The sequence below is a fragment of the Anthonomus grandis genome, chromosome 5 (assembly GCF_022605725.1).
Source record: "Anthonomus grandis grandis chromosome 5, icAntGran1.3, whole genome shotgun sequence".
Classification (NCBI taxonomy): Eukaryota; Metazoa; Arthropoda; class Insecta; order Coleoptera; family Curculionidae; genus Anthonomus; species Anthonomus grandis.
In genome coordinates, this window is record NC_065550.1 from 25,678,942 (window position 1) to 25,699,542 (window position 20,601).

Here is a 20,601-nt window from a genome sequence, read left to right on the forward strand (position 1 = left end):
GACCCGATCGTTTTGTGCCAACAGCTGAACGCTTGCGTAAGGACAACGGGAAAGGTCCTTGCAAGGACGGACACATTTCCATTCGTGTCCCGTAATGCCTTCAGGAAGTTGTACTCTTTATGTTTTCGCTTTATGGGGGTCAACATTTTTCTTGACTTCTTTTTTCGTTAGATCAGGACGTGACCACTAGGATTTTGACAATAAAAGAGGATTAGAAGGTATTTTCAGGAAAAGAATAACTTTCAATGAGTCAATATGGATATAGGCAAAACAAAACATTATGCTGTATAGGATGGTTACAGTATAGTGTATTTTTTGTGATCTTAGCAGGGGATTCGACTAAGTTAACCATCGAATCCTTTTAAGGAAACTTGAATCTTAAAACTTTATCACAATAATATTTAATAATAATAATAAACAAAATTTATTATTTTACAGATTTACAATAATATATATGGAAAATAGTAATAGAACATGAAGGTTGAACATGAACTGTTTAGGCCCAAGTAAATACCTATTAAGAAATATAACAAAATATAAGAATGACGCTTTAAATTGAAAAAAAAACTTGTATTAAAATGTTAGATAATATACGTTAAAAATGCAAGCAGCATGAAGCAAGCACATATAAACATGGTAAGTATGTAGTATAAGTATGTACAGGGTTGCTCAAAAATAAATTACGAACATCAACTTAATTTTTTCAAATGAAAGCACCTTTTTTTATTTCATTTTTGAATTTCGCGTGGAATTCTACGTATGTTTCATGTATCATGTCCTTTACCTAAAGTCAACATTTATCGAAAAAAAAAAAAAGACAACCAATAAAAAAAGAACAAAAATTAAGTTAAATGTTCAAAATGGTTGCCATTCACGGCTTGGCAATATCCAAGGCGATCAATAAAGTCTCGTTGCACATTTTCAATCATTTCCGGAGTTATGGCACGCACTTCTCTGCGAATTCTCTCTTTCAAGTCGTCTAGATTATTAGGCCTATTAACAAATACCTTCGACTTAAGGTATCCCCACAAAAAAAAGTTCATTGGTGTTAGATCAGGCGACCTAGCAGGCCATTCGATGGGTCCTCTCCTTCCTATCCACCGATTGGGAAAGGTTTCATCCGAAAATGTACGCACAGTGGCAGCATAGTACGGAGGAGCGCTATCTTGCTGGAAAATTAGTTCCAATGAATATGGAAATAAAGCTAGTAATGCTGGAACTAATTCAAATTAGAGAAAATCGAGATACACTTGTCCCGTTAAAGTCTGTTTAAAGAAAAAGAGATCTATTACTCTTCCGCGCACTATTCCACACCACACATTTAGTTTTTGAGTGTACTGGGTGTTTACCTCCATCATCCAATGCGGATTTTCTATTGCCCAATATCGACAATTTTGTCTGTTCACACTATCATTCAAGTAGAACGTGGCTTCATCGGAAAAAATAATATTTCTTACTAAATTATTATTTAGATTGCACATGTTTTGTAAGCGTTCACAAAACTCATTTCGCCTATCGAAATCGTCATCAAATAACTCTTGCACAGGAATAACTTTAGGGGGTAGGGGTGATATTTGTGCTTTTTAACTATTCGGTGAACTATAGATTTTGCCATGTGTAAAAGTGCCCCTATCTGCGACAAAGGAATGCATGGATTTTCTTCCAAACAAAGCAAAACGTCAAGTTGTTCATTTTCATCTCGAGCAGGATGACCAGATTTCGGCAGATCTCAAACATGACCGAATTCTCTAAATTTAGCCTCTATTCTACACCCTGTATATTACGAATGAAAAAAAATTGATATATATATTTTTTTTTCTTTTTTACTTTATAAGATAAATGTTGAAATGTTTAATGGGTTAACAGTATTGGCGAGATTATATGAAAAACTTCTTTTAAAAAGTTGAAGAAGTAGTCCAAACTTGCAGTGGAGTTAATAATTATGTCAACTACATTAGGTAGTGTTGTAATCATGTGATTTTAATGTTTGTTTAGATCCAGTTTTAGTCCCTTTCTCATGCATCTTAATATGCCATTTTTATTCATTGTTAGTTGTTTTAACCTTTTGACCTTGCCGGAGGCACTATAGCTTTAATATGTTTTGACAAAAACCCTCAATTTGTATTCCTAATGATGGACATGTTATATGTCCGAAACATCTAGGATTAATAATTTTTAAATACATTTAGTGGATGATGACCGAAGAATTTTTAGTTACCCATTCTTTTAAAAAGTTCTTTTCTATGTCGCCGAATAGTTAGTAGATGTAATTGTCTAAAGCGTCGGTGGTGAGTATTTATTCGAAACTGGACTTTACTGTATAAATATGATGGTGTTTTTAATTTTAAAACTTTGTAACTAAGGGAAGTAAAATGTATTTTTGACGATTGAACATATTTAACCATCCTATATCCTTAAGCTTATTTGATATATGATTTCGGCGACGAATTCCAAAAATAAGACGAAGGCATGCATTTTGCACTTTTTGAATTCTACGAAAGTCGACTTGATCTAAGGCATGGTCCATACACAATATCACAATGGTTGAAATTGGATAACACTAAAGAATCACCAAGATGCCTCTTTTAAGTCTTGACCTAAGACTTTTCTTTGGGTATAGATATGCTTTCTGTAATTTATCAGTTATATGCTCATGAAATCGAAGATCAGAATCAATAATAAGACCTAAGGATTTCGAAATATTAGTTATTATAAAAGAAGTGTCATTTATTTTTATTTTGAGTTCCTCGTTTATTCTAGATCTGTGGCTTTTATGTCCTTCAATTAAAATAACTGACGATTTTGTAGGGTTTATTTTTAAATGATGTCGTTTGGAAACTGTTATTAGATGTTGGAGATCGGCATTAATATTTTGATTTGCAGATGTTATATTATAGCGTTATATTATTAAGTGAAAATAAAGCTGTATCGTCGGCGTACAAATGGTAATTACAACATTTCAAAAAAGTCTTTAAATCGGCAAGTAAATTGTATAAAGAAGTGGTCCTAATAAACTTCCTTGAGGGAAACCCATAAATAGAGGTATAGTATTAGATTTGGAACTTTTCAAAACTGTTTGCTGTCGACGATTACTCAAAAAAAAAGTAAAAAACTTAACTGCAAGTTGAAAAGCCGATATAATGCAAGATAGACAAAAGAATTTCATGATTTATGAGGTCAAAAGCCTTATAGCAAAATAAGAGCACTAAATTTATCCTCATTTCACGCTTGAAAAATATCATCAGTTACGTCAGCCATAGCTGTAGCACAGCTATATCCTTTTCGAACGCCTGACTGTTTTAATGGCAAAATCCTATTTTTATTTAAGAAAAACACGAACCTGTATATCTTCAATTTTTTCTAATACTTTAGAAAGTGTTGGAAGAATGCTTATTGAGCGCAGATCTTTCAGTTCCTTAGGTTGTGATATTTTAGGCAAAGATGTGACGATTTAATTTAGCTAAGAGGAAGCAAAGAAGCAGAGTCCAGTGCAGTGATATAGTATCGTCAAAACAGGATATAAATATTGGTGTACCCCATGGGGTCAATTCTTCGTCCAATCACATACAGCACGGGATATTTTTAAAGATGTCTCATTTATATCTAAACAATGTACTAATATCTTAAGACTAGTCAAAGTCATATTAGACAATTTTCGAAACCATTAAAAAGTATCACCGGTCACCACTAATTGACATGTATGACATTTGAAGTGTCATTAATCGTATCGCGCATTAATGTTGTGTACATTATTATCAAATAATAATAATTAGTAATTCAAGTTGATTTGTCTAAATAGCTGACGTCATCGATGCTTTCAACAGTCAATGCTATGATACAATCTTGTTTTGTGATCTTCGCAGGGCATCCGACTATATCAATTACCGGATTACTGATGATACAATCTCGGTTACTGCCAGTTAAGGTTTCTAGGTTGCGATCCCTGAGGCGTAGGTATAAAAATGGTTTATTTTTATCAAATTGATGTTCAGCAAAAGAAAGACTGAAAGAATGGTTTTTTCATAAATATATTTATCTCTTAAATGATTCAGTATCTTAGACTAAATTCCTTGGGGTAGTACAGTCCTATTTTGTGATCTTAGCAAAGTATTTGACTATGTCAATCATGTGCTTATCAATCATCAACGTCATCTTATCAATCATCTTTGGACGCTGTTGCTTTTTAAAGTTTGGGAAAACGTACACTTCCATTCCTTTCATATACATTTTAAAAAATTCTTGTATGTCAAACGTGTAATTTTTTTAATGATAACTTGAGAAATTCCAAAAATTATTTGTAATCCAGCTGAAGCATAAAAAAAGTGATTTCCTAATTAAATTCAAAATCTATCGTAAACATTTTTAACAAGGATGAGTAATGTATGCTAGACAACTGAGTTTTCCCGTATTATGCATCATTTAGTAGAAATTTCGAAGCCAACCCTGCACCTTCCTTAGGGATGCATGTTATGGGCATGTATCCCTTAAGGAAATTTCGATATGAATGCAATAAACGACTTGATTAATGAGAACGATAACGAAAACTATATTAATTTTTATGTTACAAATAGGTTACAACGAAACGCCTGGAATTTAATTAAATGCTAAAAGAGGAAAACCAAGTTCTGTCCTTTTTTTTGTTTTAAGCATTCCGGATACTATGCGACCCTCTGCAGCATATAACTTCGCTGGAAAATTATATTTTCTCTGCTGCGGATATGAGCGTATTTCCTTGTCTTGGCTTTTATTAATATTTGTTAAGAAATATGTGGAATATGAAGGGTCAACAAAACGTTCAATTTGTTGTTTGCGTTAAAATCTGTTTTTATAATTGAAAAAAAAATCGGTTTAACAAAGACAAGTTTTACAAAGTTATTTTTGAAAGTATATAATGCTTTTTTTATTTTTTTTTAAGTCCTCAATGATAAAAAGAGACTTAAAAGCACGCAGCTGACCTCTTTAATTACTAACAAGATTATTTAAATTTTTTCCCATTTTAGCCTTTCGAATGTTAGTCTAGCTCAGAAAATGCTGCAAGAATTCTTCTTAAGCCTAGAATATTAGATCTATATCTTGAATTTTAAATTAAATTGAGGCCATATTTTTTTAGAATCGTGAAGATGCCGTCCATAGCCGCAGTAGTACGAAGAAGTACCTAACCTATAATATATTAAAATATTATAGGGATTTAGGTGAATCGACTTTAAAGGTCACTGTCCAAGGTACATTTTTTCATTCTTCTTTGAGGAAACAGTATTTTCGTTTTTCAGCTTTCTTAGATTTAAAGATACGTGCATTTCATGCCTTGAATTTTAAATTTTTTGCATTTTTTAAAAAATATTCTCATTTAACAACTTTATTACAACAACTACTTTATTAGAACTGTTTCAAGCTACAAATCTCAAGCTTTTTTGATTTGAGAGATATGGGCATTTTGTCCCTAGCAATTCTAATTTAAAAACTTTAATAATTTTTTTAGGAATAATGTTAAAACGTATCACGTTAAATACTTATCAATGACTCTATTAGAAGAATTTTTTTTATAATGTAGCTTTTTCACTGTTCGTATAAATTAAAACACTCGATACACAGAAATTGGCAACTGATTACGCGTACACACTAAACACAATAGCTTAAGACTACTTAAAACAGTTATTTATATTGTATTTATTTCTTACAATGTATTTAAATTTAAAAGTCGCGCCAATACTCAGACTTAAGCTTGCCTCCTAGCGGCAAGCGCGGTAACATTCCAAGTGTCTCCAGAGATGTCGCAAGTTTGCTTGCCGCTCTTCACCAAGATGTTTTCCGAATTTCGGAGAACAACCGTCAGGCGTACACATATTTTTAGATAATTTAATTCTTAATACGATATAATTTTTTTCATTGAAAATTGTTAAGTAGTTTTTGCGAAAATTGAGTTTAAATGACAAAAAGTTGGTATAAGGGACTTCAGGGTCCACTATTTGGTTTAACTATGGATAACCTAAAACCCTTTAGGCATATAATTTTGGACCTTGAATAATATTCTTAGACGATTTAATTTTTAATCTAATACAATTTGTTCCATAAAAAAATTTCAGTAGTTTTTAAGACAATTGAGGTTAAATTGCGAAAAGTTGGTCTAAGGAACTTTAAAGTCCACTATTTGGTTTAACTGTAGATAACCTGAAAACCTTAGGCTTTTGGCTTTAAAAAAATATTTTTAGACAATTAAATTCTAAATCCGATTCAGTTTTTTTCAATAAAAAATTTTGAGCAATTTTTGAGAAAATTTAGTTTAAATGGTAAAAAGTTGGTTTAAGGGACTTCAAGGTCCATTACTTAGTTTAACTGTGGATAACCTAGAAACCTTTAAGTGTACACTTTTGAACCTTAAGGAACATCTTTAGACAAATTAATTCTAAATCTAATACAATTTGTTTCATTAAAAAATTTTCGGTAGTTTTTAAGACAATTGAGTTTAAATTGCGAAAAGTTGGTCTAAGGAACTTCAAGGTCTACCATTTCGTTTACCTGTAGACGACCTGAAAACCATAGGCCTATACTTTTCGACTTAAAACAATATTTTTAGATAATTAAATTCTAAATCCGATTCAGTTTTTTTCAATAAAAAATTTTGAGCAATTTTTGAGAAAATTTAGTTTAAATTGTAAACAGTTGGTCTAAGGAACTTCAAGGTCCATTACTTGGTTTAACTGTGGATAACCTAGAAACTTTTAGGCGTACAACTTCGGACCTTAAACAATTTGTTTAGACAATTTAATTCGTAATCTAATACAGTTTATTTAATTAAAAAAAATTAAGTGGTTTTTGCGAAAATCGAGTTTAAATGAGGAAAAATTGGTCTAAGGGAATTCACAGTCCATTACTTGGCTTAACTGTGGATAACCTAGAAGCCTTTAAGTGTGTACTTTTGAACCTTAAGGAATATGTTTAGACAATTCTTAATCCGATACAAATTGTTTCATTAAAAAATTTTGAGTAGTTTTTGAGAAACTTAAGTTTAAATGACGAAAATATGGTCCAAGGGACTCCTGGATGCACTACTTGGTTTAACGGTAGATAATAGGTTCCCAGGTCGAATCTTCAGGCGTACACTTTTAGATTTAAATAATTTTTTTAGATAATTTAATTCTAAATCCAAGACATTATCGATTAAATAAAAAAATTGAGTGATTTTTGAGAAAATTGAGTTTAAATGACAAAACGTTAGTCTAAGGGACTTCAGGGTCCCTTACTTGGTTTAACTGTGAATAACCTAAAAACTTTGAGACGTACACTTTTAGAACTTAAACGTTTTCTTAGACAACTCAATTCTAAATCTCATACAATTTGTTTTATCAAAAAATTTTCGGTAGTTTTTTAGAAAATTGTTTTAAATTAGGAAAAGTTTTTTCTAAAGGACTATTTTCTAATCTATCTTTTAGAGGTAAATAAAATTATCAAATTTCCATTGCTTTAAATTTTATCAGAGGAATCTATCCTCCAATTTTCTAATCATAGCAATTTTGGTTTCAGAGATGCATGTCGTTAAATAAATAAATAAACAAAAATAGGAACATAGAAAAATCAATATTTTTTCAATTTCTTTTTTTTAATTATTGTTTTTTAATACTGATATTTCATTAAAGATTTTATTAGAATAATCGGTCTTATTCAGTTATCCAATGGCTCCGCAGATTTTCTGGTATCAATATTTTTTTTTTTTAATTTCTAAAGCTAATTTCTCCATTTAAAAAAAATTAAATCTAAATTCTTTATTAATACTAGCTACATTCTAAATGCCTTGTCCATGTAATTCTTGTACATCTAATTATAAATCAAAGCTCAATCTATTGTAGCCTCATTATTAGGCCTAAAATATTTATAAAATGAAATATAATTATTGTAAGAGATTAGATTGTAAAATTATTCTATAACGAATACATACAAATAAACTAAATAAAATATATGATACGAACAAATTAAAATTGGATGAAGAATATCTAGGTGGAACTTAAATCAGATTAAAATTACAAGCAAAATAGATCTGAAACCTAAAATTTAAAATGTATTGTACGAAAGAAACTTCAAATTCCTTAACATCCTTATTTGTAATATTTTGTGCTAACATATTAAAAGGTTTATTTAATCAGTCTATGGGCTCTATTTGTGGCATTTCTTTAGCCTCCTATAACAACCATTCCTGTGTCGAGTCGCATACTGGTGAAGGCCATTGTGGCTTCTACAGTAAGGATTTTCTAGTCTTGAAATTCTGACTAGAAGAAACTCAATCAGTGTCAGCTGCATGTTAAGATAAAACAAGAGGGATACAAATAAAACAGTGCAAAGGAAGCTATTCCTATGAGAACTTCACCCATACGTGAAAACTTCTCATTATTAACAAGAAGTTTATTTGCAGCAAACTATTTCTCGACCCTCTTCCATGCTCCTATGGAGCTCAGAAATGCTACCAGCTCTTCAGATATAGTAGCACCATCAGCAAAAAAGCGTACCTCACCTGCAGGTCATTTATGTATATTGCTCCCAGAATAGAAGCTTGACCTGATACCAACACACAACTGTGTGTGGTATGACAATCTATATCCTGTCTTTCATATTTGTGTAAGACGTGAATTTATTTTACTTATTATATTTTATCTGGTTTTTGTCACTCATCAAAAATAATTGAAAAAGGCAACGATAACATGCAAAGTTAAGGTCTATCTGTAAGAATCTTTAAGTTTTATGTCTAAAGAGGTTCTTCGGAGATGACAAAAATAAACAGGAATAGCACTTATGTGGGTAAAAGGGTCACTTCGAAGAAAGTTATAATGTGTGGGAATGTAAGTCTCTATCAAAGCTCAAACGCATAGACAATGACAGATATTTAACAGGATTCTTGTTAGGGATATTTCTAAAATGATCCTTTTTAAAATTCAGTTCGGCGATAATTTTACTCGAAAACAGTCGCGCAGCAGTGCCCACTTTTTCTTAGTGTTCTCCCTAACTTTTTCTTAGTGCCTTTATTAACTATTTATACCTGTGGCAGATTACAAAGGTTAGCGTTTTCACTGAGCAATGTTTTACCTTATGTTTTTCCCATTATTTTAATCATTATCAGTATAAAGAAAGTAATATTTAAATGCGCATCCTTCCGTGCTAAGTTACCTGATACCTCGGTACGTAAAACAACGTTAGCTAGTGTAAGTGGGTGCGTGGTACTAGTGCAAATTTGCACTTGCGCATTTTTTATACTGTAATTGGTCCTTACATCAGTGTGTTGTTTTGTGGATATTTCCAATGCTGGACATCAGGTTTTGTTCTGCCTGGATTGGAGAACAGCTCTTTAATAAGGTCTACTAATGTATATAATTTGAAGGATGTTAATCTTATTATTCTTATTAATAGTTTTATGGTATTGTGTACCGGTGCTATAAACCTGAAATGGCTTTGTGTAAACCTATTTTGCTTTTATTGAACAATGACAATAACTAGGGTAAAATATTTGCTCACAGGTACCTTTCACTTTTTAGGTATGTAGTATCGTATCATCTCATATCAATGATCTCGAATCCTGACGTAACCAATACATCTATCATTCTGTATTCTTACACGTTCAAAACATACACCACAAGTTAATGTGAGTACATTATTTATCATTTTGCTACTGTTTAAAAGTTTACTGTAATATATTCTGACAAGATGTTGTACATTTGTTAAAACTTGTTAAAAAAATATTATACTGACACATGTATTCCTTTCCTCATTTTAAACGCTCATTCGGAAATTTAATTGTCCCATTTAACTTTATCTAAATCCGATACTGGCATCACACCGCTAATAAAATTAATCCTATTGTTTTTACGCTCCTATATGGGTTGCCTGGGAACTTAATGTTTACAGTCCCGCTACACCGTTTTATAGAACATGAAATGTTATTATCGACTTGACTCACATTGAACGTTGTTGGTTGGAAAACGTCGCACCAGTTAGTCTATCGATGACCGAACCACGCGAAGAGAAAATTTCGTAGTAAACAAAATGTTAAGTAATGTTTATTTCCGTTGATGACGGTCATGACAAGTCGTAATATTTATTTGATTTTTTTTATGGTGTAAAATCGAATTTTGAAAGAATGGGTACATTTCAAAGGGAGTCCTGGTTATATTTTGGGGATAAGGATGTGGATAAAGTTAGTGGCGTGTGGAAGGGTGAGTATTTATTTTGAAATTTAGCAGATTATGTCCCAAATATATTTGGGTTTAATGGTAAAGCTGGCTCATGTTACTGAAAAGACAACGATAAATTTTAATTAAACACATTTTCTGATGCTATTTTAATTTTTTTTTTAATTATCCAGCTAAAGAAAAAGACCAATTTCAATTGAAGCTCTACGTAATGATTTTATCTCTGGAACAACAAAAAGCTTTTTGACAATTAAAAGATGAGTTTTTTCTACTTAAACCAATCAATTCAACAAATCAATCAATTTTTTATGATTTGATAGTTGAGGATAGAGAGGATCCTAATTTGATCATTAAATTTCTATGTTAGTGATTTTTCATATATTCCTTGTAGTGTTTTAAAATAAAGAAATTCACCTTGGAAATTGAAAATAAAATTCCAATTGAAATTCATATGGACATAATCATATCTCTAAAGCAAAAAACTTGGGATTTCGAAACTGGAAAATACATTATTTTAATAAAATCATTGAATTTTAATAAAGATTGTATCATTGAATTTTTAAGTAGGAAATAGTGTTTGTTTTTATATATTTTTTTTAACCAAAAATTTATTATAGTTTTATTTTTATAATTTGAACTGTAGTGTATGTTTTATTAATTTTATTATTTAATCCTAATTCCAGCTTCGTTATATTTTCATTATTCTAACACTTTTTATTTAAGTTTAATTTTTATAATTTAGATCTAGTAGAAATTCTGTGTTCTTTTTTTATAATTGATTTTATTTTTATTGTATATAGAATCTGAGCACACACTTTGGCTTTCTTTTTTAAGCTACCTATAATTTTAAAAAAATTATATTTGATTTTTGTATTTTGTATGCTCAGTTTTATTTAATTCTTTTATCTACTTTTTACCAGCATTTTTTTCAAGAATTTTGTAAAATTAAAAAAAAATATTTAAATAGAAATTTCTGGACAAAATTGACCAGAAATCAAAAAATTTCCCATTCCAAATATTTTTTTAAACTTCTTGAATTTTTTAAATCAAAATTTCTAGGGATAAAATTCTCATATCGCTAAAACCTTAAAAAATAGAGACTTAAAAATTGAAATCGAATTTCTTCTAATAAAACTACTGAGCATATTATATTTCAGCTTTTTTCCAACGCTGATTGAGCTGATTCATGTTAATAGCTATAATAGTTTTAATGTACATACGTCACAACAAATATAAAATCTGTTAAAAACATCGTTAATCTAATTAAAACAAATGAAAAAATACAATGATTATACTAGGAACACACAGTTTAAAATAGGTCACTAAAAAAATAGGCACTGGATGCTTTAAATAAGGTTAAAATTAAAAAAATGCTTTCTTGATTTTATTTTTTCTTTAAACCTATTTTCTTCTAAAAATTTTATTTTATTTGGTAAAAAATTATAATATTTATTGCTCAGAAACCTGGATCATTCTGACACCTTTTCATATGTCAAACAGCCGGCAATGGTTATCTTTATTTCTGGTTTGTTGATTATAGAATTCACCATGAGAGGCAAGTTTATTTAAGTTGTTTCTGATATGCAACAAGCACTCTTCTCTGAACCTCAGTACACTGAAAATCCTAACTGCCTTTCCCTGGAGTGAAAAGAGATGCTGAGCACAGGAGGCATCATTTCAGATGTGACATTTGTGCATGAAAAGTTGCAAAATAGGCATTTCTTTGGGATACACTGCCTGCCACGACAGAGATAGAGATTTTTGTTAAGTTTTAAAGCCACTCCATTGTGCTTTTGGATTTATAATTACATCAAGAAAATTAGTCTGGGATACATGGTCACTAAAGCCCAATCTTACTTATGTTCAACCTCAACTTAGAAATAAACCATTTTTGTTTGTCAACCTTAAAAAACGAACAAACTTAAGAAACCTTGTCTATTTACGAATGAATATCTTAGGTTTTCGTGGTTAAATTTAAAAGTTATTTATTTATGTACTATTTAGTCTTTTTTTGAAAAAAATGACTAAAATCGATGCAGAAAAAGTCAATATTTAGAATTGTTATTCGAGGAGTGCCTGTAAGAAGCAAAAGATTTTGTCTGTTATTGACAAGTAAATATCTTAAGTTCTCGTTAGTGAAATTTCTAATTTATTGATTTATAAACTAGCCTAAAGACTCTTTTAGTCTTCTTTGAAGAAATGACTAAAATCGATGCACTAAAAGTCAAGATATTAGAATTCTTATTCCAGGAATGCCGGTAACAAGCAAAGTACTTTTTTAAATATTGACAAATTATTATCTTACTTTCTCATAGTCATAAATTATTAATTTATGGACTACTCAAAAGACTCTTTTAGTCTTGTTTGAAGAAATGCCTAAAATCGATGCAGTAAAAGTCAAGATATTAGAATTATTATTCCAGGAGTGCCTGTAAGAAGCAAAAGACTTTATCTTTATCTCGTAGTCAAAATATGGTTTACTCTGAAGACTTATCCAATTTTTTTTAAAGAACTGACTAAAATCGATGCAATAAAAGTCAAGATATCAGAATTATTATTCCAGGAGTGCCCGTAAGAAGCAAAGGACTTTGTCGGTGATTGACAATCTCTATTGAGAGTGTTTTGTGTAGTGTCAACGGCAAAAAGTGTGTAATTCACTACATTAGAGTCTAAAAGTTGTCATCAATAATCTAAATTTTAAATAGTATTGGACAAAGAACTGAGCCCTGTTCCCAATGAAATTTCCCCAAATTCCTATTTCCTGCCATATGCATACTACACCTCTGCGCCGGCAACTCTTTGGTACCTGCTACATATTTAACAATATGATTCTAAAAATTGAACAATATTGTTATCAAAGTAATAAAACGGAAGGTTCTCTAATAGGGTCCAGGGGTTAACACGATCGAAGGCCTTGCTGAGGTCACAGAACAAGACCATATCATATCACCGCTCCTTAAAAGCACGCTTGGCAGCAGACATCAAATTTAGCATACCCAGTGTCGTGCCTTTATTTTTATTAACCCAAATTCACTCTCACTAAATAGGTTACTTTCCTAAAAAAACCGTCTGATCTGAGATATTTTCCCAACATTTTTTTATATAATAGGAACAAGAGAAATGGGTCTATAATTTTCAGCCTCATCCGTTAAACATTCTTCAATAGCGGAACTACTAAAGCCTTCTTGAAATCTGAAAAAGAATTTGCTTTAATATAAGCATTTATTATTTTTGTTAAAGGAATGATAGATAAATAATTCTTTAATAAATTTGAACACTTTCACACTAAAGCCATGCGAGGGTGGTCCCAGAAGTACGCGGCCTGACCTAGAAATTGAACTAGTTACTTGAAAAACATCACTGTATTAGAAGGAACACAATCTATAAAGCATATAACTCAAGTAGTATTTGTTTAACAGCCATCAATAGTGAACGTTTTCAGTGAATTAGTGAAATGAGTAATGAAATGGAGAAAATTGGTGATCGTTATAAGGTATAATACTTTTATTTGAAAGGCCTAGCAGTCCAACCAATATAGAAGCTGAACTGAATTCTACGCTAATCTTCTTCTTCGTTTACAATAGTAAAATATTGGTAAATATACTTATAAAAGTTAATATTAAGTAGCAGAGTTTAAGCGAGGTCGTACGAGCTTCCAAGATGAGCATTGCAGTGGTCGACCAAATGAGGTGACGAATCTAGAAACAGGTGAATAAAATCCATTAAGGTACTGAATGATCATCGATTGCAAGTGCACGAGCCAGCAGTGCGGTATATCGCATATTTTAAAAAAATGTGGATGAAAAAGCGTGTGTGCAAGATGGGTGCCGCGTTTGTTTACACTCGATTAAAAAAAGTGTCGAGAAAGTATTTCAATTGAGTGTTAGCAAGGTTTCACAGTAACGTTTTTCCATTGTTTCATGATCATGGATGAATCGTTGGTTCATCACTTCACACCTGAGACAAAAGAATAATTAAAACAATGGACTCAAAAGGAAGAGTCGGCTCCAAGCAAGGCGAAGACCGTTTCATCTGGAGGCATTGGTCTTTTGGGATGCACGTGGGGATAATTTTCATTAAATATCTTAAAAAAGATAATACTATCAACGGCGAGTATAATGCCAACTTATTGCATCGTTTGAGCGAAGAAATCAAGCAAAAACGGCTTTTATCTAGCCAGAAACTGTTGCTTCATTAAGACAACGCACCAGCTCACAAATCCTTTATTGTTATGGCCAAAACTAATGAATTAAGGTTTAAATTGCTACCTTATGCACTCTATTTTCCAGATTTACCCTCCTCAGATTATTTTTTGTTGCCAAACTTACAAAATGACTAAGCGATCAAAGATTTGCCAACGATGTCGACAGTTCTGAGGATCAAGACAGTTCTTATTCTAAAAAGGGTATCGAAAGTGTTGAAAGCCGCTGGGAAAATTGCATACAGCTGAAAGGACATTATGTTGAAAAATAAAAACATTTTTTTTCTAAATTTTTTGTATTTTCTTTGTTTGGTCGGGTACTTCTAGGACCATCCTCGTATGTCCCTGTTTTTGTTTTTAAGTTGATATATGACATTTCAAACTGTATTAAAATTTAAAGCTGAAATTTTCCGATACATTTAGAGTACTAATATTAACAAAGAATCTCTTTTTGACTCAAGCATGTTTTGGACAATAGTATTTACAGCATTTAAAAAATAATCCTTGAAGTCGTTTGAACTAACATTATTTTCACAATTTTCCAGCTTTTTATTGATGATTTGCCACATGTTCGTCATAGGATTACTAAAGGAAGCATCATTTGTAATAATCTATGACTCACTCATCGCTTTCGTATATTTAAAATTCAGCATTTTTTTGTTTATCCTGCAAAATGGTCCCTAAGTAAAATTTTGACAAAGATATTTCAAAACAAAATCGCTAAACTTTTTCATTCCATTTTATGCCTATAAATTTCCAGAAAACGTTTAACACCTATTTAGAAACTTATACAGCATGTAATAAATGGAGAAAAAATCAATGGCATTAGATCAGGTAATCAGGCAGAGCCTTCAATGGCAACTCAGCAATTTTTAAATGATATAAGGGTATTTCGTGCTATAGAACAAATTTTAAAGAGATTTCATTCCTAAACCAATAATTTTAAGTTTAAAGACTAAAATAATTTTAAGACTAAAAATATTTTGAAAAAATTTAAAAAAAAACTATTTTTCTGCCTTAATTTGAGTGAGAAATTTTAAAGCGCATCCTATATATTGTCATTATTTTATATGCATTAAAATTTTGTGCCGTTACTTTTTCAATAAACTATATTTACATTACCACGATAAAATTATTATATTAATATTCATTAGGGAAGCGGATATGATAATTTTATTAACCCAATTCCTTATCTGTAAAAAATTATAATGCTTTTAACTATTTTTTTGGTATTGTTGCCTAATTAATTAAAAAGTAATGATTATTTTATGCACAAAAAAAAGATATTAAAATTATTTGCACATTATTTGTGTTGTCTAACGAAGTTGAGTTAATTTTCAAAATGAAGCATCCAAATAGACCGAAGCTTTTTTATGAGTTCTTACAATATAACACATAATAAATTTATAAAAAGGTGTTAGATCAGGTGTTCAAGGAGGCCATTCAATATCACTTGTTCTTCTAATTCACCTTCACCAAACAGAAGTACCTATGTTATTGTATTTTCCAGAAAATGTTCGTGTGAGATAATTTAAAATTCGTAATTTGAATCACCTTTTTTAATGAGACCTTATTTACTAAATGTCCTTCTTTAAAATGTAAACACCTGGAAGCTTTATATTTTTGACCGATATTTTTCCACAATACCATTATTTGAAAAATTAAAAAAATTAAAAATGGAAGGAACGGGAACCATAATGACAAACAGAGTAAAAGGATGTGTATTTCAAAAAGATGCTACTATGAAAAGAGGCGACGCAGAAGTGCACGTAAAAAATGATACGAAAGTATGTTTGACAAAATGGAAAGATAACAAATCAGTCGTCATGGCATCTGCGGCTTTTGGAATAGAATCAGTAAAAACGGTTCAGAGATGGGATAAAAACACAAAAAAACATATAGAAGTATCCTGTCCAAATGTAATTAAAGTTTATAATGAAAAGATAGGCGGAGTTGATATATGTGATCAAATGACTGAGGCTTATCGAACATACTTTAAAACCCGAAAATGGACATTTAAAACCATTCTACACTTATTTGACATAGCTATTGTGAATAGCTGGATGGAATATCGAAATGACTGTAAAAAAAATGGATATAGCTCAAAGCAAATCTTAGATTTTTTGCAGTTTCGACTAGCATTAGGAGAATTTATGGTTTGTGGAACAAAAAAAAAGAAATCTAAACTATGGACACGCTCAAACGGATGAAAATGAAGAACCTTCTGCCAAGAAGGTAAGATATACACCTCTACCTTGTGAAGATAAAAGATTCGATGGGTTTGATCATTGGCCAGTACATGAGGATCAAAAAAATCCCAACACTTGTCGCCTGAAATCCTGTCAAAGTAGATCAAGAATCAAATGTATTAAGTGTAATGTTGACTTATGTTTACAAAAAAACCAAAATTGCTTCAAAACATTTCATGTTAAGTAGTGTATTTTCGTAGAAATAAACATTTGAAATATATTTATCGTTTTTTTCACATTTGTGCCAGTATCATTTTGACTCCTATCCAACACAATCGTGAGAGTCCCTAAAATCTTATCAAATGTGATTTTTTTTTCTGAAAAAAATTAGGATCTCTAATGAGGTCATAATAAGCATTGGCGTAAAGTTTTGTCTCAAAATTCTAAAAAAAGTATACTCGGGAGCGTAAGGGATATAGCCATCTTAGCAACTGAACATTTTATTTTATTCGAAATATTCCAATACTGAACATAAATTTTGAATTTCCAGAAAAAGACGAAATTTTTGGCAGCTTTTTAGCGGCTTATAACCAAATTACACAAAATAAATACATAAAAAAAATTAACGGCAATAAATCAGGTAATCGAGGAGACCGTTCAATAACAACTCTTCTTAATCAGGAAACTCATTCACATTTCCGGGAATATTTTTATATTGGATAATTCAATATTCGTATTTTTTAATCACTTTCTTAAATTTTCTTCGTAACTTTTAATTCCCGTTAAAAATTAATTTCATTTTTTTTAGTTAAATATTCGACTTTTTTTAATTTCCATAAATTGTCACTACATCAACCTTTGACAAAAATACACAAAATTTCCAAAAAACCATAACAATCCAAATAAAAAAACAAGTGCCTTAGATCAGGTAATCAGTGAGGCCCTTCAACAGTAACTCTTTTCATATTCCAGAAAACTCTAAGTAAAGAAAACAATATAAACAGAAGCAACCCTATTTACCACCATAACGGTTTACTTTATATAACAAATTATATAACTGAAATTCAATTCAAGAATTTCCTTTCAGAAACTCAAAATTTTGAGTTTAAATTAACTTGAATTATGTAACTATAATAATAAAAACTGTTTTTTTTCTTTTAGCTCTCCATATAACCATCTACATAGTAATAGCAATAAACGCTTTCGTAACCTCCATGGCAGCAGGAAACATGTTTCAAACCTTCAAGTACAACTGCATCTTATACTGCACAAACATCACTTTTGAGCAAGAATTTATTCCAAGAGATTCCATCATTAGTCCACCAATTCACAAAGTAGTCTTAAGGGATGTGAGTTCAGAAGAACTTTTGCTGTTTAATGATACTCTTAATAGTGATGATACAAATTCAACTTATACTGATTACGGTACAGATTATGGAAATACTTCTCTAGTTACATCAACAGAAAGGTCCATAGAAGTTGAATCAGTGATATTCAAAAACGATACTCATGTCTTCAAAAATGCGAAGGATTCTATAAAAGTTTTACATGCTAGAATCGACGTGAGAAAATCATTATTCCCAGCAGGTTTTTGGTGCCATTTCGTCTTGAGTGTTGCATTAATTACCTTCATATTTGGCACCTTTTGCACCGTGATTTTGGCCATGTGTTCCAAAGGGGGAAAGGGACGTAACAATACGTAAGTTAGTAAAAAGAATCCTTATTATAAATGTATTTAATAAATTTGATTGTTTTAGGCTTAATAGACCACAGAATATGGTTTACCCCATTATAGTCTCATCAGTTCTGTTAGGGGTACTTAACCTGATAGGGGCCATCATTGTCAAAAATGGGATGCAAGAGTTTTGTGCCAGTTTTGAATTATTCACTGACACCAAAAGGTATTTATTTACCATGAAAGAAACAATATGATACAAATAGTAGTTTTTCTTTCAGTTGTTCATCGTTAATCAACAAATTTACTCTACATGAAAGACAAGGGAATTTCTATCTCCCATATATAGTCCTGGCAAATGCCTTCAATATCACCGTAATACTATTCTTAGGTCAACTGATTGTGACTATTTTAAGGGTCGTTTATGCAGTTGATTATCAGTTGTACGCTACTGAGTTGCCTGAAGACGATGAAGAGCCGGTCATTGAGGTTGAAGATGGACGAGTTGTGATAGAGAATGGTAAAAGAGTGAAGTTGCCTCCGGATGAAGTTAGTGATAGAGAAGAAGCTTTGTGAATTTAGGATATTTTGAGGTCTGTTAAGTATGTTATTTGTTTGAGAGCATTAGTCATTCATTTCTTTTTGTTTAATGTTGTTTGAGTAAAGAAATTCAATTATTATTATTAATGGGAAAGGTGACATTTGACAATGAGTTGAATTTTTTTTTTATTTAGTTGTAAATATTGTTGCAGTTTTACTATTTTTTCCTTATTTTAGCGTAATGTACCGTAATTATTTAAAAAATAAATTTTATATATTTTTTAAATCTTCTTTAAAAAAAAAAACAAAAAGGACAAAATTTAAAAGAAACATTGAAATATTAAGATTAATTATTACAAAATTTACATTTTTCTACTTATTTCTCAAATTTATTTACAATTTTTGTCGAGTTTTACTGAATCTTCTTCTTTTACAATATTTAAATTAATTCTAAAATGAAATATTCGTTTTTTTTTTAATTTAATTTAATTAAAACTAAACAAATAAAAATAATAACAATTGGTAATTTTTGTATTTAAAATTAAAAAAACTTTTATTTTAGTAAAAAATTAAAAAAAAAATCCATTTTTAAGAAGAAACTTGATTAAATCTTAAAAATTATTTCAATTTACTATTTTATCTGAAAACTACCAGCTTAGAAAAAAATATATAAATTACCATTAAAATATCTCAAAATTCAGATTTAATGTTTTGTTTAGATTTAAAAAATCTTTTAAAATTAAAAAAAAAACAAAAATAAAGTAAGACTTTATTCATAATTATTATTAAATTAAAAAATTTATAACTAAAATTAAATTATCTTCATTAGATAAATTATCTTCATAATAGAAAAATCATTTCTAGAAAATATCTGCATTTTTTAAACTGTACTAAAACTTTATAATTTGTGGAAATGATAACAATAATAAAGCAAATAAACATTAATAATTAAGTTCGCATTTTTCAATATTTTTAATAGCTTTATAAAGATTTTTTAACTAAAGTAATTTTCTTTTATTATAATATTTTAATCGTATTTAAAATATTTTTTCCAAATATTTTTTTGTATTTAAAAAACAACAAATTTTTATAATATTCTAATTCTTAATAAAAAAAAACAAATGTATACTTAAAATCAAAATAATTTAAGTAAAAGATTCATATTTTATTCAAGATAATTTTTTTAAAGATTCATATTTTTTTAATGTCTTCCTTTAATTGGTTAAAATAATTTATTTCAAAAATCTTTAAAACTGCTGTTCAATTGTGATGCTTATTTTTTTTAATTTAGAATAATCTTTGGATAATTAGAAAAAATTAAAATAACTTTTTTTAAATATATTATATAAGTTTAATAAATTTTTAAATAAGAATCGTATATTCTATAAATATTATACGACATATTTCTATTTAATATAATACGTTTTGATTAATTAGCAATGACATTTCGGCACATTCCAAGAATATTCTAATTGACATGTGCTGATTAATGCTCTTAAAAAGCTTTAATTAGTTTTAAGATTTTTTTTAGGAATAAAGGTATTATACGTGTACTTATCTTACCGATTGTTTTTTATATATTAACAATCATTTAACATATCAGTAAGTTTTTAAATTTTATTAAAGTATGTATTATTGTTTTATATTTACATTTTTGATATCCCTTTAACATTAGCACATAAATAAACACTTGTAATTTTTTTATTGATACAAAAGTTAATAGTTTATTTGAATTTCCCGACTAGATAACATTGGTTCTTCTTCACTCTTTAAAGAAAAAGCATTTCTTACAATAATTTTAGCCGATTACCATGGGTTCTGCAA

General features: G+C 29.8%; 1 protein-coding gene across 1 annotated transcript; it reads left to right on the forward strand.

Annotated features, from left to right (window-relative positions):
• The first annotated feature begins 9,898 nt into the window (after window positions 1–9,898).
• Window positions 9,899–19,102, forward strand: LOC126736724 (uncharacterized). The gene is made up of 4 exons (XM_050441238.1): window positions 9,899–10,196; window positions 17,724–18,261; window positions 18,320–18,463; window positions 18,519–19,102. The coding sequence occupies exons 1-4, from the start codon at window positions 10,121–10,123 to the stop codon at window positions 18,811–18,813; spliced, it is 1,053 nt and encodes a 350-aa protein (XP_050297195.1). The 5' UTR covers window positions 9,899–10,120; the 3' UTR covers window positions 18,814–19,102.
• Window positions 19,103–20,601: the final 1,499 nt, after the last annotated feature.